Consider the following 27,965-nt stretch of genomic DNA (forward strand, 5'->3'; position numbering starts at 1 on the left):
GTGAGGAGAGATGAGAAGAGAAGTGAGGTGAGAGAAGAGGAGAGGTGAGGAAAAAGGCTGTGCAAAAGCACAGAGGCAGGCTTTTGGACCTCCTGCATTTCCCATTATGAAGACCAGTAGAGAGGTAAAATCCTTCTCAGTCTCTCCTTTCCCTTCCCTTCCATTCCACTCCCTCTTTGACCAATTTTCAAGGAACATCAAGTTCCACATCAAGGAGCATCTTCCCCAGAACAAACAGAAAGCTTTCTTCCTTCTCAATCTAGACAGTTTTACTCAGGACCCATCTACTGTTATGGCTGGAAACCAGGGAGCAGAGGTCAGTTCTCATGTCCCCATTCTCAACAGCTGGAAGGTAACTCAGAATCCATCAAAAATTGTGATATTTCCAGGGAGAGCTGAGCAGGAAGGTAGAAACATGTAGGGTATATTTGGAAGGAGAATCTATAGGATTATAAATTTGGAACCAGGAGGCACCTTAAAGGTCACCAATTCCAATGTCTTCACATTTCTTCCAAGCAAACTGAGGCCCAGAGAGATTCAGTGAGGTAGAGGAATACAGGGAGGAGCATAGGATCATAGAGTTAGAGGTGGAAAGGGCCTTAGAGGCCCCTTAACTTAGTAAGGAAACAAAGGACCAAAGAGGTTAAGTGACGTATCTAGGATCACACACTCAGTGTCTGAGGCAAGACTTAAACCTCAGTCTTCCTGACCACAAGTCCGACACTCTCTCCAGTTATACTGTGCTGCTTCTAGCTAAAGCATAGAGTATACTGAGCGTATATAAGGTAAAACTGAGAAAAAATTGGGCAACACCAGACTGTTGAGGGCCTTGAATGTCAAGGAAAGGAATTTAGGGGAAAAGACATAATACCAAAGTTACCGTTTTTAGAAGAGAAAACCCTAAGCCAAAGTATTACTTCCTTTAAGACATCCCTACCTCCTAGAAACTTTCCATAACTAATTGCATTCTAATGGCTACTATGCTTTGTCTAATTCCTCTTCCAATCTCCACCCCCATCCCCTCACCCCTGCTGCCATCCCCCAGCCAGTGTAGGATGACTGGAAAAGGAAGAGGGCCGTAACTTATGGTAAAAGAATAAAGGAACACATAGAATGAACAAGTCAAGTAGTGCAAGATGAGAAGGCCAAGATGGTAGCCCCAAGATGAGAAGGCCTCTGGAATGCTAAGTATCAGCTCTATGGAAGACTGATTGTAAAACATGGACAAAAATCACCCAGGATGTGATGATCATAGAATTTAGAGATACAAAACACTACATCTGATCTAATCCCTTTTCATTTTATACGTAAGGATTTTTCTTGTTGTTGTTCAGTCATTTTAGTCATGTCCAATTCTTTGTGACCCCATTTGGGGTTTTCTTGGCAAAGATACTGGAATGGTTCATCATTTCCTTCTCTAGTTTGTTTTAAAAATGAAGAAACTGAGGCAAACAGGGTTAAGTGATTTACCCAGGGTCATATAGCTAAACTAGTAAACGTCTGAGGCTGGATTTGCACTCAGGTCTTCGACTCTAAGTCAAGAGCTTTGTATGTCTGTGCTCATCCTTCGTTTTCAAAGAAGAACATGACGTCATAAAAATGATGACATGACTTGCACTAGGTCAGGTACTCTATCCACTTATTAACACAGAAAGGCAAACAATTGATTGCATACTTCTATACTTGACAGAAGTCCACATCTGTTACTACATTGTAAGATTTGACCCTGAAGCAAAACCAAGTACAGTGGGGAAAATACACATTTCAAAAAATGTACACGTGCATATAAATTACTTGCCTTGACCTTATCGTAAAATGTCTCTCCTGTGCCCTTCTCCACCACTGATTCCTTTCAGCCACGAGTGGACACAGAGCAGAAGTTAGTTCAAGTTCATTGATGAAACGATGTGTTATTCATTTTACATCTGAGATTTTGTTCAGTTTTACATTTTACTCAGTAATGTGTAGTTAACCATTATGAGCTGTAAAATATCATATTTTTTCTCCTCTTCCTTGGCTCCTAAGGTAATTTAAAATAAATTATTTCAACATTTTCCAAATGACTGAGAAATTTTTCTCCCTCTCTTATTTTTTTCCCATTAGAATACCAGGAAAAATATTCTTAAATGGGGAGAAAAATACTGTCCTTGGGTAGCAAGTTTACAGCAACATTTCCTAAGCTTATTTGGCTACTTTTTGGTTAAAATACATTGACTGAATCCACAGATACTGGGCTAGGGACTTGGGGATATGGAATAGCTCTTCCCTTCCTCCTTTGCTGCCCCAGGATTAAAAGGGACTGGGAAAATTTTGAAGCAAAATGGAGCATGTTATACTGATTTTCACATTTTAAAAACTATTATTTATAGCAAAGAGTTTTATATATGCATAATTTCATGTATAATATTTTAGATGCAAAATATCATTAACATACAAATTTTCTGGATTTACATAAAATGGAGGAAAGGAAAGGAACAAGCATTTATTCATTTGTGGATTTTTTTTTTTATTTGTTGATTTTGTGCAAGGCAATCAGGATTGTGATTTGCCCATGGTCACACAGCTAGCAAATGCCAAGTGTCGGAGGCTGGATTTGAAGTCAGGTCCTCTTGACTCCAGGGCCCAGGCACTACCCATTGCACCACCCACCTGCCCCAAGAGTATTTACTTTTTTACTATGTGTTAAGTACTGTGTTATGTACTTTATAAATACTATCTGGAAAATGTATCTTATACTTGCTCGTATTGAATTATTTCTTTGGTGTGTTTTCTTTCCTTTTAGAAGGATAAAGATGATGCTTGGAACATCAGGCATTAAATCACTAAGGTCTTGAAAGGAAAGGAAGAACAAATGGCCTTGGAGAACAGAACAACAGCCTCCTCCCTACAGGCACACCCATAACTGGGCTTGATTGGAGAGAAAGAAAGATGACTGCGTAGTTTCACATATGCTATTGGGAAAGGGGAATAACTATAGGGTCTAGGGACCTTCTATTTGAGTCTCCTCTTGTTCTAGCGGGTGGGATTGGAGGTGCCATTTCTGGCAGTGGTGAGGCAGAAGGTAACCATGCCAGGATTTAAAACCCCACTTCTAAGTCTGAGTCGTGGCTGGCCCACCCATTGTGCTGAATGGAAGTTGACCTGATGATGACTCTGGAGATTCCCTAAGGATGGGCCAGATTCACAAGCTGGAGACTACATCTGCTCAGCCTCTCATTAGAAGGCTGGAAAGCAGCTGAAAGTGCTGCTGTTCCCACCCACAGGTCATTGAACATTTCCTTGTTTAGATAAAGATTTGCACTCTGAATGGTCAACCCTCCCTTCCACTTTCAAGAGCACCAAATAAGTCAACTTTGAGCCTTGCACAGATATTTTGAATCATTCTTCAAGCAACTCAGAAGAAACTTTTTTCTTCTTTTTCCTACCCACTCCCCTCACCCAACACATCTTCTTGTAGATTTTGGGTCAAGACCTGAGAATTTCTTCACCAGCAACTATAACAATGCCCAAACTAGCTCTGCTATCTCTCTTCTCATTCTGTGCTTTTGGAGAAAGAGTAAAAGACACAGAGAAAAAGAAGATGGAAAAGGGAAAGAAGGAGGAAGAGAAAGAAGAGGAGAAGAGGAAGAAAGAAAAAGGAGGAAGAGGAGAAGGTGGAGGAAGAGGAGCAGAAGGTGGAGGTAGAGGAAGAAGAAGAGGAGAAGATGGAAGTGAAGGAGGAAGGAAGGAAGAAAGGAAAGAAGGAAGGAAGAAAGGAAGGAAGGAAGGAAAGAAGGAAGGAAGGAAAGAAGGAAGAAGGAATACAAAAATAATTAGACATGGAATAATTATATGAGAGGGAGATTAGCAGCTGGGACTGACACCAGAGGACAACAGGGCATGCTCCAAGAGATCTATATCATAATTCTCATTGTGTGTGCTCCCAGAGGCCCTGGATACTCTACTTCATAGCCTAGAATCCTGAAGATGTGCCCAGATGGTTCTTGGAGGGTACCCTCCATGTTGCTAATTGTTCAGAAGCTGAAGCATCTTTCTAGAGAGAAATCATCATGGTATACTAGGCGGTTAAGTCCCTTGAGGGCAGGGATTCTGTCTTATCTAACTTCCTTTAGCAACTTGGTATAATATAGAGCACCAGTGCAGGAGTCAGGAGGACCTGAGTTCAAATCTCACCTCAGACACTTGACACTCACTAGCTGTGTGACCTTGGGCAAGTCAATTAACCCCAATTGCCTCATCAATTGCCTGGGTCATCTCCAATCATCCTGATGAATATCTGGTCACTGGATTCAGATGGCTCTGGAGAAGTGAGGCTGGTGACCTGCACAGCCCTCCCTCACTCAAAACGAAGTCAAGTACAAGTCATGTCATCATTTATCTGATGGCATGGTCTTCTTCGGCAATGAAGGATGAACACACACAAATAATTGTAGAGTATGGCCTCAAGACAGCACAGTGGATAGAGCACTAGGCTTGGAGTCAGGAATGCCTGAGTTCAAATCTGGTCTCAGACACTTATTAGCTGTGTTACCCTGGGCAAGTCAAGTAACTTAATTTACCTTAGTTTCTTCATTTGTAAAATGAGCTGGAGAGGGAAATGGCAAACCACTCTAGGATCTTTGCCAAGAAAAACCCAAATGAGGTCACAAAGAGTTGGACATGACTGAAAAACAAACGTATACATATTCTATAGGTGAGTGCCCTTGGGGAATGTAGGGCATGAACTGCTGAATTTCAAAACTGAAATATTTCAGGGTACTTTGAGGGAGAGAGCCCTACTTAGCCTGCATCCTTAGAGGCTCAGTGGACTTTCTCCATGAGAAACTTGCTCAGATGTGAAGGGCGGCTTCCAAGGTTACTTCTCCCTCACCCAAAAACCCACTACTGAGGTTACTGTTTTATGTAAGTAATCTCAGAATCTTCAAAGACTATGCCAATAGAATGAGAGATCAGGCAGGCTCTGTCAAAGTCCAAGTACAAACCCAGTGAGTGATGGTAAGCCTTCACCTCAGGATCAGCATCACTAAGTTCAGAGTGACTCATCACTAGTGCTTGTGCTATGTTGCAGGATTTTTTTTTGTTTCATTTTCTGTTTTCACCAGACCTGTGATTTCATTAGGGGAAGGAACTCCTAGCTGGCTTAGTAGATCAGGTTCTGGACTCGGAGGCAGGAAGACATCAGTGTAAACACCGCCTCAGACACTTAGTAGCTATGTGATCCTGGGAAAATCAGTCTCTACGGACCATAAAACGAGGGAGTTGGTTGGGCTTCATAGATCCAAAGGCCCCTTTAAGCACTGAAATCATGATCTCAGTGATGACCTCTCCTATCTACACAAAGCGTCGCCTGCTCTGCAATGTATAATCTTGGAATATTGTCCAAAGATACAAAGATGTTGAGATGTACAAGCAGATTATGTTACAAGTAAGAATTGAATCTAAGTCTGCCTGACTTGGATTCCAACTTTCTATCCACTATGCCAACTGAGTTTCAGAGGGAGATTTGCCAAGCGCACACGACTAGTTGGTGGGAGAAGGAAGGAAACGAATTACTATGTGCCAGATACTGTGCTAAGCTCTTTACAAAATATCTCATTTGATCATCACCACAATGCTGGGAGGTAGGTGCTATTATTATCTCCACTTTACAGCAGGAGAAACTGAGGCAGGCAGAGGTTAAGTGATTCGCCCAGAATCACACAACTAGTAAGTGTCTGAGACCAGAGGATTTAAATTCAAATATTCCTTACTCCAGGCTCAGGGTTTTATCTACTTTACCACCACCTAGTTGCCTCTGAGACTAAAACAAAAAGCCTTCTGGACTGGAGTAGAGTCACCCTTCTACCGTATCACACTCTCTTACAGACAGGTATAGAAAAACTCCAGGCTTCACTCAAGGACCCAGAAGCCTAGAAGGTCTGTCTGGCCTTATAGGTACCAGGGGGTTTTCTTTTCATTTTCACGTTGTGCCCATACTCTGCCCTCATACCCCAGGGCCTCAGACACAGAGCTCTCCAATGTCTCACTGGAGCAAACAAACTTAGAGCAGCTCTTCGTATCCCCTTCTCTCTCTCCCCCACTTTCCCAAGACACAGAGCTCCAGGAAAACCACGGAGGAATAAAGGGGAAAGAGGAAACTTAACAGATTGTGGTGGCCCATTCTACAGAAACCCAGAGTCAGAAGTGATGCTTCCCTTTGCCTTTTACATAGATTCCAGGCATAACTTTACTATTATTTAAAATATACCTAGGAAGAGAGAGTAGCCACGTGGTGCAGTACATAGAGTGCTGGGCCTGGAGTCTGGAAGACCCGAGTTCTAATCTGACTTCAGACACTTCCTTGCTGTGTGACCCTGGACAAGTCACTTTAACCCTGTTTGCCTCAGTTTTCTCCTGTGTAAACTGAGCCGCAAACCACTTCAGTATCTTTACCAAGAAAACCCCAAATGGGATCACAAAGAGTCAGACATGACTGAAAGGACTGAACAACAATAAGCCTAGACATAGATTCAGAGCTGGAATAGACATTAGATCAGACAAATGATGACATGACTTGCACTTGACTTTGTTTTAAGTGAGGGAGGGCTGGCATGGTCTTCTTTGGCAATGAAGGATGAACACAGGGCATTAGATCATTTACTCTAATGCTCTCATTTTATAGATAAGGAAGTGGTGCATCTAAGAAATGCCACAAATAGTAGCTGACAAAAAGGGGCTTTGAACCCAGGACCCATGGCGCTAAACACAGAAGGACTTCACGGGAGTCTGTGGAGCTAAACTGAACTTAGGCCCAGTTTCGTTTCCTTTAGGACCTTTGCCCAGTTTCTTCAAGATCCTTGATCTTTTGTTGTTTTCCTCCCCCAGAAACCACACCTTTCTGTTCAAACCCCATTCACATTCTTCAAAGACTCAAAAACAAACCCAGGAAAATGAGGGAGAGTGTCATGCTGCCGAGATAGGGAAGGGGCACAAGAGACTGGCACTAAGCCCTGACTCAGAAGGCTGTGGCTATAGGAGAGTGGAGGGGATGGAGGAGGACAAGAGAGACCAGCGGGACAGAGATCTTCTCTAGAATGCACTCCACATTTATACAGAAAGCCCATTCTACAGGTACAACACTGCCACTAAGGCAAACTTACATACCTCAAGGACCCCAAACATCAAACAAGAAGGTGAATCACAGCATTTTGCAGCTGGGATGGGGAGGGAAGGGGGTGTCATCTAGTCCAATCCCCTTATTTTTACAGATGAAAAAACTGAAGCCTGGAGAGGGATTTGCCCAAGGTTACAAGGCTAATTAGTGAGTGTTCTTTGGCTTGCTAATACTGGTTGAAGAGGGATGGGAGAACCTATAGGGAAACCACTTCATAAGAAAAGAGAATCACAGATCAAGCACTACATAGGCCTAAGATTATAGGATCATAGATAGAGAGTTGGAAGTGATCATAAAGGTCCTTTAGTCCAATTCCCAGATGAGAAAACGGAGTCCTAGAGAGGGTTAGTCCATTGCCCAAGGTTACACAGCTAGCGGATAGAAGAGCTACAATTCAAACTTAGGTTTATGGACTCAATCTTTCACCATACCAAGCTGCCTTGGGTCAATGAGCTCTACCCTCCTCCCTTGCCTCCCATCAGGACTCAGTGCTTAACCATGTGTCTCTGAAAGGTGACAATAAAAGAAAGAGAGACACTGAACCTGGAGTCAGAAGACGTGGTAGCATAGTGCCTGGAACACAGTAGGCAATGTATAATTATTTATTATTAGTGTTGTTATTTCAGCTCTATCCTACATATATAGTTTTGGCCAGGTCACTTAAATTATCTGAGTCTCAATTTATCCAACTGTAAAATGAGGTTTGAACTGTGAGGTGAGGGATCTGCAGCTTTGAGGCCACATGTGGCCCTTAGGTTCTCAAGTGTGGTCCTTTGACAAGGATTCTATCAAAGGATCACACCTGAGGACCTAGAGGGTCACATGTGACTTTGAGATCGCAGGTTCCCCATCTCTGGACTAGATGATCCCAAATCCAAATCTCATGATCTTAGTCTTTTAAACAGGGAAAGGAAAATTGAATGGATGTTCTCCCTGCTCTGTAGCCCAGGAAGCAGAGGCTGAGGGAAAATTTTGATCTAGTCTAGTTTGCCACAGTGCTAGGGGAGAGAAAAAGAGAAAGGAGAGTCTGAAAATCCATCCCTTCTTTGAAAATCCTCAGAGGGCTGAGGTTTTTGATAAAGTTGGGGAGCTCAAGTCAACTTCAAGCATCTTCTGGAGAAGATCAGAATGAATCTCAGTATTTCTAGGGGTGGTGAGAGTGCCATAAAAAATAAACACTTTAAACATGTTTAGAACTTTAGATGGATAAGTGGGATAGATAGATGAAATTATCTTCTGTACAAGGGCAAGGATTATTTTGGGAAAATAGACTTAGAAGGAGCTCATACAAAGGACAGACTATACAATTTTCAAGTTACTATGTGTTTTTGTGTTGCTAGGGTATTAAGAAAAGAATTATATGTAAATTATAAGTTACCCATGGTTAGCAGTTCCCAGCTAGAAAGTTGATGGGAAATTGGAGAAAGAGGAGGGGTGGTGAAGGAGATTCTTCTTTAAGAGTAAAGTGTAAAATCACTTCCTTCACAAAGGAGGGAACCTAGTACAAGGGAGTTTTACACTTTCATTATTGAGATGCCATACATAGCTATTCTTTCTTATTTTCTGTCTTGGTTAGAGAAAAGATGAATTTTCACAATATGTACATGGTGGAAGGAGGTGAAGGAAGACAGATAAGATGGTATCCTAGGGCTGATCTCCTGAAGTTTCACATGTACCTGGCTTAGGAAAAAAAGAGAAAATATTTCAGTGAGACTTACATAATAATAAGTGACAGTGGCTTCAGAGAAGTAGGCAATGTGATGAAGTGTTGGACTTGGAGTCACAAAGCTTTGAGTTTAAATCCTGCCTCAACTGAGTCCTAGTTGTATGACCCTGGGAATGTTACTTAATCTCCTGCAGCCTCAGTTTCCTCATCTATAAAATGGGGATAATGACAGCTCCTACCTTACAGGGTTGTTGTGAGGATCACATGAGATGACATATGAAACGTGCTATGTAAACCTTAAGCCACCATTATAAATGCTGGTTTATTATTAATGTTAGCAGAATCAACATGTGAATTTCAAAATCAAGCTGTCTTTTGTGAGATTCGTAGGGCCACAAGTTTTGAGGAATATGACAATAAACAATCACTCATCAGCAGTTGTAAGGGTTCATCTAATCCAGGGGTTGTTAACCTCTGATGTGTCATGGACTCCTTTGTCAGTATGATGAAGCCTATGGATCCCCTTCTCAGGATAATGCTATTAAATACTTTAAAGAGATGATAAATTTCCATTGGAGGTTAGCAAAAATAAAGATACAATTTTTCCCATCCAAGTTCATGGACCCCTGAAATCTAGTAAACCCCAGACGAAGCAGCCTTGATCTAGCACAGAGCTAGGGAACCTAGGGCCTCGAGGACATATGTGGCCTTCCAGGTCCTTGGGTGTGGCCTTTTGACAGAGTCCAAGTTTTACAAGATAAATCCTTTTATTAAGGGGAATTGTTCTGTGAAGTTTGGATTCAGTCAAAGGGATGTACTTGAGGACCTAGAGGGTCTCATGTGGCCTCAAGGCTGCAGGTTTCCCACCCCTGATTCTAGTCCAATCCCCCTTTAACAGATACAGAAACAGAGGGCCATGAAAATTAAGGTATTTGCCAAACTCCCCATAAGTAGTAAACATTACAAGAAGGCTGTCTGACTCCAGAGTCAGTATTCTTTCTTCTATACTCTTCCATACTCTGAGCATCACTTTGGTGGTGGGATGCTTCTTCAACTCCATTTATTCTGTATGGCTGCTGAGCCTCAGAGAGAGGCCATCAGGAGTTCATCTGGAATATCTGTAATTCCCACAGGTGTCCTGTGTAGGTTTGTGGTAAGTTCTGCCCTCCCTGCCCCCTTACTCTGCAGCCTGGACACGGAGGACATCAAAAGAAGGGATCTGGGAAGTGAGGCCATGCCCCAGGAATTTGACTCCAAGCCATATATTTGCTCTTTGAAAACTGAGCGCAATCCCCTGTCCCCAGACAGAAGGGTCCCCAGTAGGAGGCACCGTAATGTGATGGTGAAGAACTCAAGGAATGGAATGTTAGAAAAGGGGACTTCCCTCTCTAATTAGGGAGGGAATAAACATTCATAGAAAGGATCCCCTTTCATTAGTGAAAGCAAAGCCACCACCAGTTGATGAAAGCCATCCAGAGCACTAATGCTTTTCAATGCATATACATTTTAAAGCATAAGCTAAGAATTCAGGATGAATTACTTTAAAAAAAAATTATTCAAAGCCTGAGCACAGTATTATATTAGAAAGAAGTTGATATCAATAATAGTAATGTAAGAATTACTTGAGACAAGAAATAATTTTCATAATGTTTTATTTTGATGTGTGTGTGTGTGTGTGAGCACGTGCTTTAACTGACACCAGGTTGACTGGAAACTCTGACTTTGACCATATGAAACTAGACTGAACTGGTTTTCCCATTTAGTTAGTTCTCTGTTAGTGGAAGGATGGAATTTTGTGCCATGCTCACAGATTTCAGAGCTCTCTTTAGTAGTATTTTTAATTCTGTAAATTTTGAGAAAGAAATATTTTTCCAAGGGAATGTACAAAAGCTGAAGCTACTAAAGAGCATATTTCTACAAGTATTTGAGATATTGCAGTGCCTGTTGTGGTGGAGAAGGCAAGTATTTCAAAGCTCATTCAAGCCCAAAGTGAGACAAGGTCAGTTTTTCCAAAGCACAAATGAAGTACAATTGAAAATGAAAAACAGTGGAAAGGACTTGAGAACTATTACCATATAATAACCTAATTAATCCTTAGGCAAAGGCCTTAAGAGGGATCTGACAGCTGTACTGTGCTATTGCTTCCTCTATAAAGAAGAATGGGTATCTTGGTGCTACAATAACAGTGAGATCATTTTTTTAAAGCTATCAACTGTTGCTATAAAGAAAAATGCACTTCATGGGTGAGAAAATACAAAGACTGGAGCACTGAAGATTGGAAAAAGGAAATTTTTACTAATGAAACTCAGGTGTTCATTCAAGACGTTGCTAAAGCCAATGTTAGAAGTCCACGTGAGTCTATATGATCTGTGTTTCTTTTCCATCAGATTAAAAACCATCCACACAAAAATAGTTTTGAGGATTTTTTAAACTTCCAACCAACCTGTAAATCTTATCCCTTTGAGGAAATGATAAACTCTAATAAATATATCATTATACTTAAAAGCAGGATTACTCTGGAATTATAGAAATTCACAAATGGAGGTATAGTACTGAAACCTAACAGCCTTGTATCATCACATATATCACAAAAGGTTGAGAAATTTACCCAAGAAATGGAGATAAGCTTACACCAATGGCCTTTAATTAACTTACCTAATTTAAAACTTATTGAAAATCTATGGGATATAGTTTCTAGACTTAGAAAAATAGACTTTCATCAAAGGTAGATGTAATATTCAATAATGAGTGGTTTCATGATGAAAAATTAAAGAATATACATTAAATTTCATAAGGAAAATGTAAAAATCATGAAAGACAAGTGATTTCAGCAAAAAGGGAATATATATTAACAGTTTTTCTTTTAGTGTAAAAACTTAAAAGGCTTATGGTAAATCATAGTAATTCATTCACCACTATAGAATTAGGGAAAAAGTGCCTACGCATTTCAGTTTTTCCAAGCTTAGTTTTATAAGAATTGCATGCTACTTACTGTTTGTTTTAGTTTTGATTTTTAAAAAGTAGTAAGAAAATGACTGTGATTTAGATCTACTGCCAGCTGGAAGCGATATATTACAATTTAGGAAAAGTAGGTAAAGGGGTAAGGATGGGGGAAAACTCCCTTTTAAAGGCTGAATCTACAAATCAAAAAGTAATAAGGTTACATCAAAGGAAATCACAAGAGAAGATGAAGGGAAGGAGGGAGTCATTTTTGCCCATGGTGCTGCAAAGCAGTCTCCCAATTACCAATTTTCAAACTAGCATGAACCCGAAGCAATTTTTTTACCAGTTTATAAAAGTCCTTAATTCTTAAAAATTTATAAGCTCAAAAACCTTGTCCTCCTTCTGTCTGTATCCTCTTCCCCCATCCTTGACATCTTCATCTTGCCTGGCAGATAATTTTTAGATATTGAACAGTCTATAGCCCTGGTTCTCAAACTTTTTGATCTGAAGACCCATGTATACTCCTAAAAATTTTTCTGAGGACCCTCCAAAGACTTTTTGCTTATATGGATTATATCATGCAATATTTTCTGTATTAGAAATTAAAACACATTAGCATCATTATGAGAATAATGTTGATCTTATAGACCCCCTGAAAGGGTCTCAGAAACATCCCCCCTACTCCTTTAATGATATTTGGAGAAACACTGGTCTGCAGTATAATCTGGGTTGAAAAATGCTGCTCTTCAGAACCAGGAAAATGTGCACACTAATGCAATGCTGTGGAGTGGCAAACTATGGTGGACTTGGCTCTTCTCAGAAATACAATGATCCAAGACAATTCCAAAAGACTTGTGATGGAAAATGCTATCCACATCCAGAGAAAGAACTGTGGAGTCTGAATGGAGATCAGACATATTATTTTCTCTTCTTTGGTTGTTTTTTCTTTCTCATGTTTTTTCCTTTTATTCTGATTTGTCTATTACAACATGACTAATGTGGAAATATGTTTAACATGATCGTACATGTATAACCCATATCAGATTGCTTGCTGTCTTGGGGAAGTAGGAAGTAAGGGAGGGAGAAAAATGTGGAACTCAAAAATCTTACAAAAATGAATGTTGAAAACTATCTTTACATATACTTGGGGAGAAAAATACTATTCGAGAAAAATGAAGAAAAACACTGCTCCTGAGGAATGAGCTGTTTCCTGGGATAAAAGAGGCCTTGTCTTCATCATAATTTTGCTCTGGGTCAATAATAATTAAAATGAATAATAATATTATTATACATATATATGTGTGTGTGTATATACACACATACACACTGTAGCGCCAACCCAATATTCACAGTGCCTATGGCAGCCAAGAAGAGCCTGGTACAATTCTGAATCTCAAAATACAACAAATTTATTCAGACACCAGAGAGCCAAACCCATCATAGTAACAAAAATCTATACACAGTAACAATGCAGAGGACAGCACCATTCCCAAGCCTTGGTCGTGGTAGGGTCTTTCCACAAACAAACACTCTGGAGCCTAGCTGTGTGCCTCCTCTCTCTCCCTTAGTTCTGACCAACTTCCTCCCAGCCCTGCTCCAGCTCTGCCTCTTCCTGTTCCACCCTTTCTGCTCCACCCCTTCAGCAAACTTCTCCCACCACAGACTTCATGTGATTCAAACTCATGTGATTTAGGCTTCCATGTGACTTAAGCAGGTCACATGGGCCTATTAATTAATGGGAAAGATCTTCCCATTTAAATTACCATTACACATACACACATATTATATGTATATATGTATGTGTGCATGTGTACACATAAATACATACACATATGAGTGTGTGTATATATAATATGTGTATATACATCAAATCTCATTTGATCTACATGATCCTGTGATATAGATGCTATTATTAGTACCACTGCAGTAGAGACACTAAGGGACTCTCCCAGAGTAGCCCAGACCTAAGTGTCTGAGGCAGGATTCAAACACAGGTCTTCCTGACCTCCAAGTCCAGTGTTTTAGCCTCTCTGGGTCCTAATTTTCTCATCTATAAAATGCAAAGCATCATTATTGCATCACAGGATCTGGTGAGAAGAGATATTCTATTGGCATCGTGTATATAAAAACATCTTAATGAACTAAGAGCACCACGGAAATGTAAGAGACTCCTCACTGCCAAGTCCAATCACAAGAACCTCAGCAACGAAGCCATCTCGGCCTCACACAGCTCCCCTCCCCTAGCCCTTCTCCCCCTCTCTTTCCTTACCTTCTCAGCATCCTGCTCAAAGAGCCGAAGCTGGAAGCACTGGTCCAGTTTGAGTTTACGCACATGCCACATCTGGTGCAAGTGTTGCCTGGTCGAGTGCAATTTGTCCAGAAGGCTGGTGATCTTGGGGACGAGGCTCTGGAAGTCGGCGCTGCCTGGGATGCAGTTGCGTCCAGAGAAGCCATCGCTGCAGCGAATGCACTGAAGCAGTCGCTGCCCTTCCCTGTCCAGCTCCTCCACAGGGGCCTTCAGCACCTTTTTCTTGAGCTGAGTGTGTTCATCAATGAGCCGCCGAGAGCCTTCCACATCCACTGGGAACTCCTTGCGGGCCAGCATCTCCTGGAGGTCCTCAAGACGGGAGAGCAGATGAACAGCACTGTTGAAGAACTCCTCCAAAGAGACCCGTAGGTCTATCCACTCATCATGGTTGTAGTCTAGGGATCCTTCAAATTCCTCGGTCAGCTGGGAGGGGTCCACCAGCTTAGCCAGACCTTCCACTGACACCATGCTTGTCTGGAGACAGGTGGAGAGAGAGGCAGAATGACAAAGACAGGTAGATGTAAGAGCCAAGGGGAGGAGACACATGGAAAGACAATTATCAGAACAACTCACATTTACACAGCACCCTAACGTTTGCAGAGGGCTGCAGATACATTATAGTGTGCTCCTTGAGAATAAGGACTCTGTGTGTATGTATGTGGTGTGTATGTGGTGTACATGTGTATGAACATGGATGTGAGTGTACTGTGTATATCTGTGGTGTGTACATGTATATGAGTGTGTGTGGTGTGGGTCTTTGTGGCGTACGTGTGTGCAGTGTGACTGTATATGGATGTGAGTATGTATGTGTATGGTGTATATGTATGCATGTACATATGTATGGTATGTATGTGTATACATGTACTGTGTGTGGATGTGGCTGTTTCTTCGAATCCGCAATACAGTTCTTGGCAAATAGTAAGAATTTCATTTTTGGTAATTGGTCCTCATAGCAGTCCCACAAAGTGGGTGTTATTACAATACTCATTTCACAGATAAGAAAACTGAGGTCCAAAAGAAGTTAAATTAATTGCCTGGGGTCACACAGCAAAGAAGTGTCTAGAATGGGATTATAACCAGGTCCCCCAAGACTCCAGGTCCAGTGGTTTATACTATTACCTCTAAAACGAGATATATATCCATATCCAGATAAAGAAGTGGTGGACTCTGAAGGCAGACTGAAACACACTCTTTTTATTTTATTCTTTTTTGTGTTTTTTTCCTTTTGATCTGTTTCTTCTTTCACAACTGTGACAAATATGGAAGCATGTTTTACATGATAGCACATATATAAACTATATCAAATTGTCTACCATTTTCAGAAGAGGTAACGGGAGAGAGAAGAATTTGGAACTCAAAATCCTGTAAAAATGAATGCTAAAAATTGTCTTGACATGTAATTGGAAAAAAATGCTATTAAAAATAAAATGAGATATGTAAAAACAAAAAAGAAGAAACAAGCAAACAAATATGGCCAAGAGGTTCTCAACCTATATCTATGTATCTTTTGACCAGAAAGGAAGATGCCAACCAGGGGATCATGGGGACTCATTGATCCCCAAAATCAAATACAGTCAATGCTCTTTAGGTGGGTCAATCAACAAGCATTTTATTGTGTTAAATATGTGCCAGACTGCAGCACTGGGGATACAAAGAAAGGAAAACAAAAAGAAACTCATCTCTGCCTTCAAGAAGCCTGTGTTCTAATAGGGAAATGTATAAATAACCAGATAGGTATAGGACAAATACAGAGTAGACAGAAAATAATCTGAAAAGTCATTCAGGATGTTCAGAGAGACTAGCAGACAAATTCCAAAGATCTCAATCTAACTTTGTCTTAACGAGTTGAGTACATCCCTTCCCCATCCTTCTCTCCTCCTCGCATTGGGCCAAAACACTGAGACTTCCATTAAGAAGAACAGACGTGTGGTTAAGCCCAGCTCAGGGGCCAAGGTAGAAAGATGGATTTGGAGTTCCTCAGAAGTGAATTCAAATCCTGGTTCTGCCACTCAATACCTATGTGACCTTGGACAAAACACTTACTTGATTAGTGCCTCAGTTTCCTCAACTATAAAATGAGGAGGTGAGGCTGTTGTCTAGTCACGGACAGTCATATGTCCAGATGGTCATATCCAACTCCTCATGACCCCATTTAAGATTTTCTCAGCAAAGATATTAGAGTGGTTTGCCATTTCCTTCTCCAGCTCATTTTATAGATGAAGACACTGAGGCAACCAGGGTTAAGTGACTTGCTCAGGGTCACACAGCGAGCAGTTATCTGAGGCCATATTTGAACTCAGGAAGATGAGTCTTCCTCACTTGAGGCCTGGGATTCTATCCACTGTGCTACCCAGCTGCCCCTGAATGTTGAACTACATAACCTCAAACATCCTTTCCATCTCTAAATCTGATTCTTTCTTGCCGATTTTTATTAAATTCCAGATTTACTGGCCCAATTTAATATGAACATCTAAATAAAGTCAAGTGGATTCAAGGGAATCCATAGCTACTTGAACTAGATGATTCCCCAAAATCAAACCATCCATCCCTCTGCCTCAGGGTACACCTTCTCTAAATCTCTCCTAATCTATGAGATCCCCTCCCTAGGAAATGAGACTCCTCTGGCCACTGAGGCCTTTTTCTGATTTTCTTCTTTTTGCAAGAGGCAAAGTGATACTGTTTCTAGAACAAGTGACTGGAATCCACAAAGGCTTGCTTTTCTTAGAGAACCTATCTGCAGGTCTCAGGTTTTCTGGGTGGAGACTAGAGGTCATCCTCTCCCCGTGAGAACCGGGAGTCTGGAGACAGAACGCTCCAAACAGCCCTGTTATACCCTATATACCGAGCCAGTGGCTACACTTCTATTCCTTTCTTTCCTTCTTTGGTGAAGCTCCAGGCTGATCCTCCTCCCAGAAGAGAAAGGAAGAAATAGCTACTAAGGAGACTCCTGAAGACTGCATCAGTAGCTTGAATCCTGAACATTGCAGCTCTTCTGCTGTTTACTACATCACAGGGATTGGATGGGATAGCTAGATGGCACAGTGGATGGAATTCTGGGCCTGAAGTCAAGAAGACCTGAGTTCAAACCCAGTCTAAGACATTTACTAGTTTAGCTGTATGACCCTGGGCAAGTCACTTAGCCCTGTTTGCCTCAGTTTCCTCATCTGTAAAATGAGCTGGTGAAGGAATGGCAAACCACCCCAGTATCTTTGCCAAGAAAACCCCAGATGGAGTCATGAAGAGTCAGACATGTTGCAAATGACTGAACAACCACAACACGGATTGGTCATCAGAGGGTCAGAAATGATCTCTGGCTCGCCAGAACATCGATAACACTTTGTCCATTGTTCTCCCAAACATCTACCATTTTCCATTTTGTATTATGGTCTTTGTATACTTGTATTATCTCTTTAGGAGATAACAGCCAAGGTCACACAAGTAATGTCTTACTTTCAACATGAAGACTTTCTAGACCCCAAAGCATCCTGTTCCCTTCTTCACTAACTACCTTGTATTTATCAACTTTGTGTCTGTTTCCTTTTATTCTGTATATACTTAGGTCTCCTCTGATTGATTTTAAACTTTTTAAGAGTCTGGATTGTTTCAGTCTCTGTGTATCTTCCTTACCAGCACAGTGTCAGGCACTTAGTGGGTACTTAATATTTTTTAAAAATTAATTGAGGTCAGTAGCAGTCTTAATCACTTTTATAAAACCCACCTCCCACCCCAGTGTATGCTTTGCTGAGAGTTGGCTACAGTGCTGGAGAGCAAGTTGAAAAAACCTGCATTTAATCCTAACTCTAAAATTTCTTTGCTATGATACATGGCCAAATCCCTTGAACTCTATGCCTCAGTTTCCTAATACATAAAATAAGAATGTTAATAATAAATATAGGAGAGCACATTTTGGACCACATCTATGATTTTATAGGCATGAGGAAAATCTGGGCAAACAGACACCCTACTACTCTCTTGGAATGAGAGCTCTTTGAGGTCAGGGACCATATTTTCAGCTCACGTGCTGACTGACCAGTGTAGATGAATCACGTTCTGAAACTCATAGTCTTTTACAGAGTTGCCTGGGACTTAGGAAATTAAGTGCCTCCTCCAGGGTCATACAACTATATATGTTAGAGGTAGGAATTTTACCCAGATCTTACTAACTTTGAGGCTGGCTCTCTCTCCACTATACCAGCCTGTTTCATTTTTGTCTCGGTATGCTAAGAAAACTCCCAAATGGGGTCACAAAGAGTTGGACACAACTAAAGTCACTGAATAAAAACAACAGCCCATAAGACTTAGTAAAGGCCTGGTGATTGAGTGGTTTGTTGTTTGATTGATTTGTCCCTCTGCTGTAGCATTTCCTCCTTTCCTGAGTGGGAGGTTGCCAGAGAGCCTTCCTTTTAGAGGATGGGACAGGCTTGCCCTAAGGAAAGACCAGGTAGTTAAACCTTTTTATTAAGTTTCATGATTTACCAGAGAGGTCATCTCCAATGCTTTTAGCTCATAAATTCCATTCTTTTACCATAGATCTTGTTTGTACAAGCTGGAAGGAGGGGGAAGGGTGAGGAGAGAAGTCTCTTTCAGGGCTCCCGTGTTTTACCTAAAGTGATTGATTGGGGGCTATGGGAAGGGGGCTTCATGATTTCTGTACGAAGCCACATAACCCTTGCTTTAGTTACATCTAGAGACAACAGTCATCATCCTACCCAGAGTCAGACTCAGCGGCTGAGAGCACAGTTCACATTTTCTTACTGCCCTTGGAGGATGGAAAGCTGCTGACAGATTAATAGTAGTTCTCAGAGCCTTTTAAAAAGAAAATACACGTGAAAGCTCCTCTACCTACTGGTAAGAGAAGAAGGTCAAGAGGAGTCTAAGACCCAGAATCCTGAGGGAGGGGGATGTCCCAAATTTAGAGGTAGAATAAATGCTTGATGAATTGATTTAAGTTGGTGTGGCATTCATTCAAAATCCTCAGGGCCAACAGCAAGGGATTCATGAGTCCTCTGGGAATAGTTAACTTTGGAAAAATTTTGACTTTGGAAGTCCTCCCAACATTGTACATAGAGTATTACTGGAAGACTTGAGTTCAAATCTCTCCTCTGACTCTTAACTAATTCAGTGATCCTGGGCAAGTCACTACTTGCCTGAGTTTCTGAGGCTTAGTTTCCTCATTTGAAAAATGGAGAAAATAGCATATACCCTCACATAGTTGTTGTGGAGATCTAATGAGGTAATATAATGTCATTTTCAAACTTTAAAAGCTCCATGTAAATGTGAGCTATTGTTATTATAACTAGCTTTTCCCCACTGAGTTAGGGACTCTTTCTATAAAACCTTGTATTTCTATAAAACCACTGTAATTCATGTAAGAACACTAAAGGGAAAAAAATGACACAATGGCCACAGAAATGTGAGGGAAAACAACATTGAAAGCCATCAGAATTCAGATCAGAGTGGCAACTAGTCTAGAATCCAGAGGCATCAAAGTGAAACTTGTCTCCCTCTTCTCAGCAGAGAAGTGGTGGACTTTGGGTTTAGAATATGGCATGTATCATCAGATAGAGCCAAGATGGTGGTTTGGTTTTTATGACTATTCATCCTTGTTAAAGGGGGAAGGGGTGCATGGAGAGGGGAGGCAGGATTAGAAAGTTATGTGGATAAATAGGAAGGGAGGGAGGGAGAAAGGAAGGAAGGAAGGAAGGAAGGAAGGAAGGAAGGAAGGAAGGAAGGAAGGAAGGAAGGAAGGAAGGGAAGGAGGGAGGGAGGGAAGGAGGAGATGAAGAAAAGAAAGAAGGAAAGAAATAAGGAAGGAAGGAAACAATTAAGAGAGAAAAAGAAAGAGGAAGAAAGGAAGGAAGAAAAAGAAATATTTAAAGGACTGAAGAGAAGGAAAGAGAAAAAGTAGAGCTGGGGATAAGGTTCTATGGAGAGGACAAGAAAAGTCACAGATACAATGAGAGAAACAACTTCTCACCTCAAAGATGAATTTGGAGCTGCCAAAGTTGGTTTTCTGCTTCTGCCAGAAGTTGTCAGGTTTGATGATAAGGGCGACATGGATCTCAGCAGGGAAGGCCTCCTGCAGCGTCTTCAGCAGGGGCTTGATGAGGTCCCACTTGGAGCCCCTCATGTCGATGATAACAGTGAAGCCACGTTTGCACACGTCCTCACTGCAGGGAGAGAAGTAGGGCAGGTCACTCACACCAGCTGGAACAGGGGCGAAGGGCATCTCAAGCCACTATAGTTCTTACTGGCCACTGGTCACCACACCAGGCCAGTCTGGGTTAATGAAGACTTTTCAATTTCCCTGACCTAGGAGAGGCAATATGGTACAATGGATAGAGAGCACTGAACATCGAGTCAGAGCTCAAATCTATCTTCAGACACTCTTATTTACTTCAGAAACTCTATGTGCCTCAGCTTCTTTAGTTGTAAAATGAGGGGCTTAGACTAGATGGCTTCTGAGGTTCTTTCCACCCTAAATCTATGGTCCATCTCCCTAATGTCCTTCTTCCAGGAAACAATCCAAGATTGATTTCATCTAACCAACCACTTGCACTGCTTAGTCATTATGACTCATGTTTCATTATAAGTGTTCACAAGTGTTGTTGTTATTAAGTTTGTGTGTGTGTGTGTGTGTGTTCTTCATTCTACTCCCTATTCTTTCTGTGAAATCTAAATCTCTAGCCCAGGCTCCTGCCCCAATTCCTGTTCTTCATGTCCTTGAGGACTGGCTCTCTCTGCTACAGCCTGGACTTGGCACTGTTCTTCATTCTCCCAGCCAAGTCATGGAATCACAGAGCTGGAAGGCATCTTCCAAGTCACTTAATCCAACCTCTTCATTTTACAGGTTAAGAGAACTAGTCCCAGAGAGAAGAAATTCACCCAAGGTCACACAGCTAGTAAAGTAACAGAGTTGGGATCTGAACTGATTCCCAAACAAGATGGTATCCTTTCCCTTGCACCAATGCTCCCTCCTAGCCTGCTGAGGCCTTATTTCTGCTCATGGTATCCACCTCCTACCAGTCCTATAAATCAGAATCAGCTATGATTTGTGTCTCTGCTCTACATCCAATTCGTTGCCAAGTCCTATCAATTCTATCTTTGTAATATTTCTTGTACCCAACTCCTTTCTGATGGGGTTCTGGTCCTTATTATCTTTTCCCTCAGACTAAATATAAGAGCTCTTTCTTGGCCTAGAATTTAGATGATAGCTAAGATCTTGTCTACCTCAGAAATTTAGACTCAATATGCATAAGAGATTCTTAACTGGACTCCCTACCTTAAGTCTCCCCTTCCCCAACTCAATCAATTCAATTTAATAAGCATTTATCAAGTTTTCATAGTTCATTTCATAGAATTTTCATAGTTCCCTGCTGTCTACCAAACTCTTTAGATTGACATTCAAGGCTCAGTACAATGGAGTCCCAAAGTACCTTATCATCTGTATTTCAGGAGGGAGTGTGTCATACCAGAAAAAATCTGGAAGGCTTGGCTTTTGCACTGCCATTTACTAGCCACATGATCTTTAAATATGTTGCCTTGATGCTCATGTCATGCTAGAGACCTAGAGGGAGTCACTAGCCCTGGCATTGAACCCTTATAGAGGATTTGACTGGCCAGCATGGACAAAAGTCAAATAAGATGAGAAGGCATGGGTGGGTTCTGAACTTTATCACTGAAGGGAGTCCCATATGAGTGAGATCACAGGTCCACTGAAGTATTGCCCACCACTCCCCTATGTATATTCTACATACTAACTCAAATAGATCACATGATATTCTTTGAATACCCTTGGGTTTCCTACCTCCTCACTTTTGCTTGTACTGTTCCCACTACCAAGATTGCCCTTCCCCCATATCTATTATTTAAATTTTACCTTCAAGGGCCATCTTAAATATCACCTCCTCCATGAAGCCATTCCTGATCTCCCTTAATTAGATGTGATCTCTCCCATCCTTGGAACCAGTCAGCATTTTATGCCTCTCTTAAAACACTTATCACATTCTATGTATTGGAGTTATTTTGTGTGCTTACATTACCTGCTTTGCTAGATATAAGTTTCATAAGAACAAGGACCATCTTGTTCACCTTTGTTTCGTTCACTCTGCCTGCCGTTTTAGAACAGTGCCTTCTATAGAGTGTGTGCTCAGAAATATTCCTAAATTGAATTGAATGCCTGCCCTATCAAGAATCTGTTCTTGTTTAATTTATAATTATCGTGTTCACTAGCCTAATTATATTTAACCTATATTCATTAAATTTACATTATCGAGCTTCTTTCAAATAAAAGGTTCCCAAAGAAACAAAACTGAATGCTTTGTAGTTCTATTGACCAAACTTGTCACCAAAGAAAAGATGAAAAGATGCAGCTTCTTTAAATTTTTTGCAGAGGCGAGGGATTATGGGTATGGCACATTGCCTATAGTGTCTGACTTGTTTGATGTGTTGGTTAGTTTTACAGAACTGCCCTTTTTTCTTGTCTTTGTTTTTTAGTTTCTTCCTTCCTTCCTTCCTTCCTTCCTTCCTTCCTTCCTTCCTTCCTTCCTTCCTTCCTTCCTTCCTTCCTCTCTGTCTCTGCCTCTCTCTTTTTCTTTCTTTCTTTTACAAAAGATCACTTACCAAAGGGGATAATGAGAAGGGATAAAGCCAGAAATGAGGTAATAAAATAAATCCATATAATTAACTTTTAAAAATTAGATATGAGATAGAAACATACTAATTTTATTCAATGTGTTATCCACTGAGCTCCCTTCTTTTGAGATGTGGCACAATCTAACCATAGATCTGGGACCAGGAAGACCTAGTCTTGACTCTCCTACCCAATACAATGATAGGATTATGGTTTTATATCTGGAAGGGACTTCAGAGGTCATCGAACACCACCAACACCCCTCACTTTATAGATAAGGAAATAGAAGCCTTGGGCTAGCTACTTCCTCTGGGCCTCAGTTTCTCAATCTGTAAAATGAGAGGATTGTATTCAATGCCCACTAAGGTCTCTTCTAGATTTAAATTTATGATCCCATGAAATAGGATATTGGGAGGGTGTCCTACTAATACAATTCAGAGGCTCCAGGCTAGATGTGACTAGAACTCTCAATATTGCTCCCCTTCTTTAATTATGGTTATGGGCCATGGAAGAGTACAAGTCACAAACCCTTTACTCAAACACCTGTGTCCACCCACACCTATGACAATGAACAGAGCCAGGACCAACACTGTGAGCGTCACTACTGTTATGCCACATCTCCCAGCCCACCTCATCTTCCCTGGTAGTACACCTTCCATTCCCTCTTGCTACACATTCTCTCTCCACTGTGTCCACAGAAGTTTACCAAATGCTCTCTTAGTATCAATTACTGGCAAGTTTCCATATATACCCACCTGCCCTCTATCTACCCTCTGATTCTCCTAAATAGTGCAAAAGCAGTGCCTATAGCATCTGTTTCCCCTTGCCACAGCTATGGCCAGATTTGCATCCCCCAACCAGCACAGGCTACCACCTTTCTCCCTCACAGGCCCAGAACAGTCAGAGGGTCCTGCCTGCCCCTCACACCTGCCTGAAAGAGAAGGGCTAAGAAGGTGTGATCAGGTTGTGACTGTCATTGACAATGAGACAAAGTCATCATTTCTTAGCTCTTTAGAACACTCTTTACCTAAAACCTAAGTAGATTACCACGTTACTCAATGTATGAGACTTTTCCCACAGGGTGTGACACAAATAGGGTGGGGAAAGCCATTAGGATAACAAGTGTCCCTAGGGCAGGGGTAGGGAACCTATGGCCTTGAAGCTACATGTGACCCTTTAGGTCCTCAAGTGCAGCCCTTCATCTGAATTCAAACTTCACAGAACAAATTCTTTTGGGGATTTTTGGATGACCCCTGCCTAGAGTCAATCTTGCTCTGTCACAAAGAAATAACATCTGGCTCTCTCTCCTTCCTCTTTTATAATGAGTTCAACAATCAGTCAGTCAGCCAACAGGCATTAAGTAAGTGCCTATGATGTGCCAGCCACCATGTTAAGTGCTAGAGATATGAAGAAAGGCAAAAAAAACAGTCCCTGCTCTAAAGAATCTGGAGGATTAGATGGCGGAGTGAAAGCAACGACTCACCTAAGCTCCTGGAAAAACTCCTTTGGATATTTCTGGGGGGAGAGTCTGACCAGACTTTGGAGGTGTAGAATCCAGTGGGAGACGGACTTTGACAGATTCGGAGCCCAGGCTGGACTGGAAGGTCCCTGGGAGGGATCTGTTCCGCGGGGGTAAGACCCCGGCGCACAGCGCAGCGCGGTCGGCGCGGCAGGGCGGAGGCGACCCGAGGGGCCCGAGAGTGGCGGGCGAGACCAGCGGAGCAGGAGATAAGCCAGGCCGAGCCAACGATATCAGCGCAACAGCCTTTGAAATCTTCAGCCTAAAGACGGGACTTCAGTGGGACACTACTTGAACATCCAGGAGCTGGGATGCCGGAGTGATCAGTGAGTGCTCTCCCCTCCCCCCCGATGACCGTGAGGGAACCATAGAATTCTTCCCCAGATTGATCCTGGATCGGTGGGAGCAGCAGAAGGGGGCGGGTGGTCTCGTAACACCAGAGGATGGAGAGGTGGCAAAGGGGGATTCTTCCTACCGTGGTGGAGGCTATCTGGAGGGACAGACGACCCAGGGCAGAGAAAAATTCGCACTGAGACCCAAGCAAACCTCAGCCCGGGAGACGAGCCCCAGGAGGGGCGGGAACACGCATTAGCCTCTAGGCGTGCCCCAGCCCTCCAGGGGAAAGGGAAGACAATAGGGAAGCTGGGATCACCATCCCCGGACCTTGCCTTTGCCTCAGGCCAGCTGAGGAGATATCCTGAGACCAGACCACACCTCCCACACACCTATCAAGCTAAACCCAGGGTTGATCTGGGAAACAACAACAACAACAACAACAACAACAACAAAAAAAAGAAGCCTGCTTTTAGCCTAGACACACATCAACTCAACTTAAAGATCTGTACCTTCTGACTGAAAGAACCAAAAGCTACAACACTCAGCCAACATCATGAATCGGAAAAAGCAGACGAAAAGTGAAAAAACCATAGAATCTTTCTATGGGGATAAGGACCAAAACACAAACACCAAAGAGGTCAGAGCTGAGACTGTACTTCCATCTGAAACCTCAGATGGGACTATGAATTTCTCGCAAGCACAACTAGATTACCTGGAACGTCTGAAGAAGGATATAAAAGAAAAACTGGCCAATGATTTTAAAACCATAAAAAAAGAATTCACTGATGAGAACATCAATCTGAAAAAGAAAATTGAAGAAATGGAAAAGGAAGTTCAAAAATTAACTGGAGAGAATAATTCCCTAAAAGGAAGAGTTAATCAAACGGAAAAGGAAACTCAAAACCTAATAGGGAAAATTGATCAGATGGAAAAGGAAACCCAAAACCTAACTGGAAAAATTGGTCGAATGGAAAAAGAAGTACAAAAATTAAATGGAGAAAATAGCTCCTTAAAGGGAAAAATTGGCCAGATGGAAAAGGAGATGCGAAAGCTAACTGAAGAAAACAATACGATCAAGATTAGAATTGGGCAAGTAGAAACTAATGACTCAATGAGGCAACAAGAATCAGTCAAACAAAATCTAAAGAATGAAAAGATAGAAGAAAATCTAAAATATTTAATTGGAAAAACAAGTGACCTGGAAAATAGATCCAGGAGAGAAAATCTAAGAATTATTGGCCTGCCAGAAACCCATGATGAAGAAAAGAGTCTGGACAATATCTTCCAGGAAATCATCAAGGAAAACTGCCCAGAAGTACTAGACTCAGAGGGCAAAATAGTCATCGAAAGAATCCACCGTTCCCCACCGGAAAGGGATCCCAAACTCAAAACCCCAAGAAATATAGTTGCCAAATTCCAGAGCTATCAAGTGAAGGAGAAAATACTACAAGCAGCCAGAAAGAAACAATTTAAATATCAAGGTCACACAGTCAGGATCACACAGGACCTTGCAGCTTCTACATTAAAAGATCGAAAGAATTGGAACCCAATATTCCGTAAGGCAAAGGAGTTGGGACTCCAACCGAGGATCAACTACCCAGCAAAGTTCAGCATAACATTTCAGGCAAGGAGAAAGTCATTCAACGAAATAAGGGATTTCCAGAGCTTCCTGACCAAAACACCAGAACTCAATAGACAATTTGATCTTCAAATGCAGGTCTCCAGAGAATCATAAAAAGGTAAACAGAGGGGAAAAAACAAAAACAAAAACTTGCAACTCAATTAGGGCAATCTGTTTACCTCCCTGTAAGGGAAGATGATACCTGTTAATCTTGAGAACTGTGCAGCTATTATGATAAAAGGGATATATGTAGAGGGAACGGGCATAAAGTAAATGATGTCATGGCAAAAATATGATTTAAGTATGAGAAGGGAATGTAATAGGAGGTGTGGAAAGGGGGAAGCAGAAAATGGCAAATTATATCACAGGAAGAAGTACAAAACCATAGTAGAGGGAAGGAGGGGAGGGAGATGAGCATTGTTTGAGAGGTACTCTCATCTGATTTGTTCAAAGGAGGGAACAATAACCTTAAGCAGATAATCCTAACTAGCTCTATAGGTAGTAGGAGGGGAAGGGGGAAGAAAGGGGAGGGTGGCTAAAAGGGAGGAAAGAAGCAATAAGAGTAAAGGGGAGTAAAAGGGAGGGGGGCTAAAAGAAGGAGGGGAAGGCTGCAGGAGGAGGGGGAGAAAAGTGAATACTATTGAGGAGGGGAAGGGAGACGGGAGAGTTAAAAGCACAAATGGTGGGAAAGAGGGTGGAGGGAAATACACAGATTGTAATCATAACTGTGAATGTGAATGGGATGAACTCTCCCATAAAACGGAGACGGATAGCAGAATGGATTAAAAGCCATAATCCAACAATATGCTGTTTACAAGAAACACATTTGAAACGGGGGGATACACATAGGATAAAGGTCAAAGGATGGAGCAGAATATATTGTGCTTCAGCTCATGTAAGAAAGGCAGGAGTAGCAATCCTAATCTCAGACAAAGCAAAAGCAGAAATAGATCTAATCAAAAGGGATAAGGATGGAAACTATATCCTACTAAAAGGCACCATAGACAATGAAGCAATATCATTACTAAACATGTATGCTCCAAGTGGTATAGCATCCAGATTCTTAGAGGAGAGGTTGGGGGAGTTGAAGGAAGAAATTGATAGCAAAACTATACTAGTGGGGGACCTCAACCTCCCCCTCTCTGAACTAGATAAATCCAACCTTAAAATAAACAAGAAAGAGGTTAAGGAGGTAAATAAAACTCTGGATAAGGTAGATATGATAGATCTTTGGAGAAAATTAAATGGGAATAGAAAGGAATATACCTTTTTCTCAGCGGTACATGGAACATTTACAAAAATTGACCATGTACTAGGACATAAAAATCTCACAATCCAGTGCAGAAAGGTAGAGATAATCAATGCATCCTTTTCAGATCATAATGCATTAAAAATTACATGTAATAAAAGGCCATGGAAAGAGAAACCAAAAATCAATTGGAAACTAAATAATCTAATTCTAAAGAAGGATTGGGTTAAAGAAGAAATCATAGAAACAATCAACAACTTCATTCAAGAGAATGACAATAGTGAGACAACGTACCAAAACTTATGGGACACTGCAAAAGCAGTTATTAGGGGAAGTTTTATATCTCTGAATGCTTACATAAATAAAATAGAGAAAGAGGAGATCAATGACTTAGGCTTGCAGTTGAAAAAGCTAGAAAAAGAACAAATTGAAAATCCCCAAGTAAATACCAAATTAGAAATACTGAAAACCAAAGGAGAGATTAATAAAATTGAAATAAAGAAAACTATTGAATTAATAAATAAAACCAATAGTTGGT

The 27,965-nt window shown here is 41.4% G+C and overlaps 1 protein-coding gene across 6 annotated transcripts in view; it reads right to left on the reverse strand.

Moving 5' to 3' along the window:
• KALRN (kalirin RhoGEF kinase) overlaps positions 1-27,965 on the reverse strand; it is a 963,226-nt gene that overhangs the window by 596,886 nt on the left and 338,375 nt on the right. For all 6 annotated transcript variants that reach the window (XM_072616710.1, XM_072616706.1, XM_072616705.1 and 3 more), the window contains exons 4-5: positions 20,048-20,240; positions 14,032-14,544 (exon numbers count right to left, since the gene is read on the reverse strand). In XM_072616710.1, coding sequence (XP_072472811.1) covers positions 14,032-14,544; positions 20,048-20,240 — 706 coding nt within the window. The remainder of the gene's footprint in view (positions 1-14,031; positions 14,545-20,047; positions 20,241-27,965) is intronic.

Source organism: Notamacropus eugenii, chromosome 5 (genome assembly GCF_028372415.1).
Source record: "Notamacropus eugenii isolate mMacEug1 chromosome 5, mMacEug1.pri_v2, whole genome shotgun sequence".
Classification (NCBI taxonomy): domain Eukaryota; kingdom Metazoa; phylum Chordata; class Mammalia; order Diprotodontia; family Macropodidae; genus Notamacropus; species Notamacropus eugenii.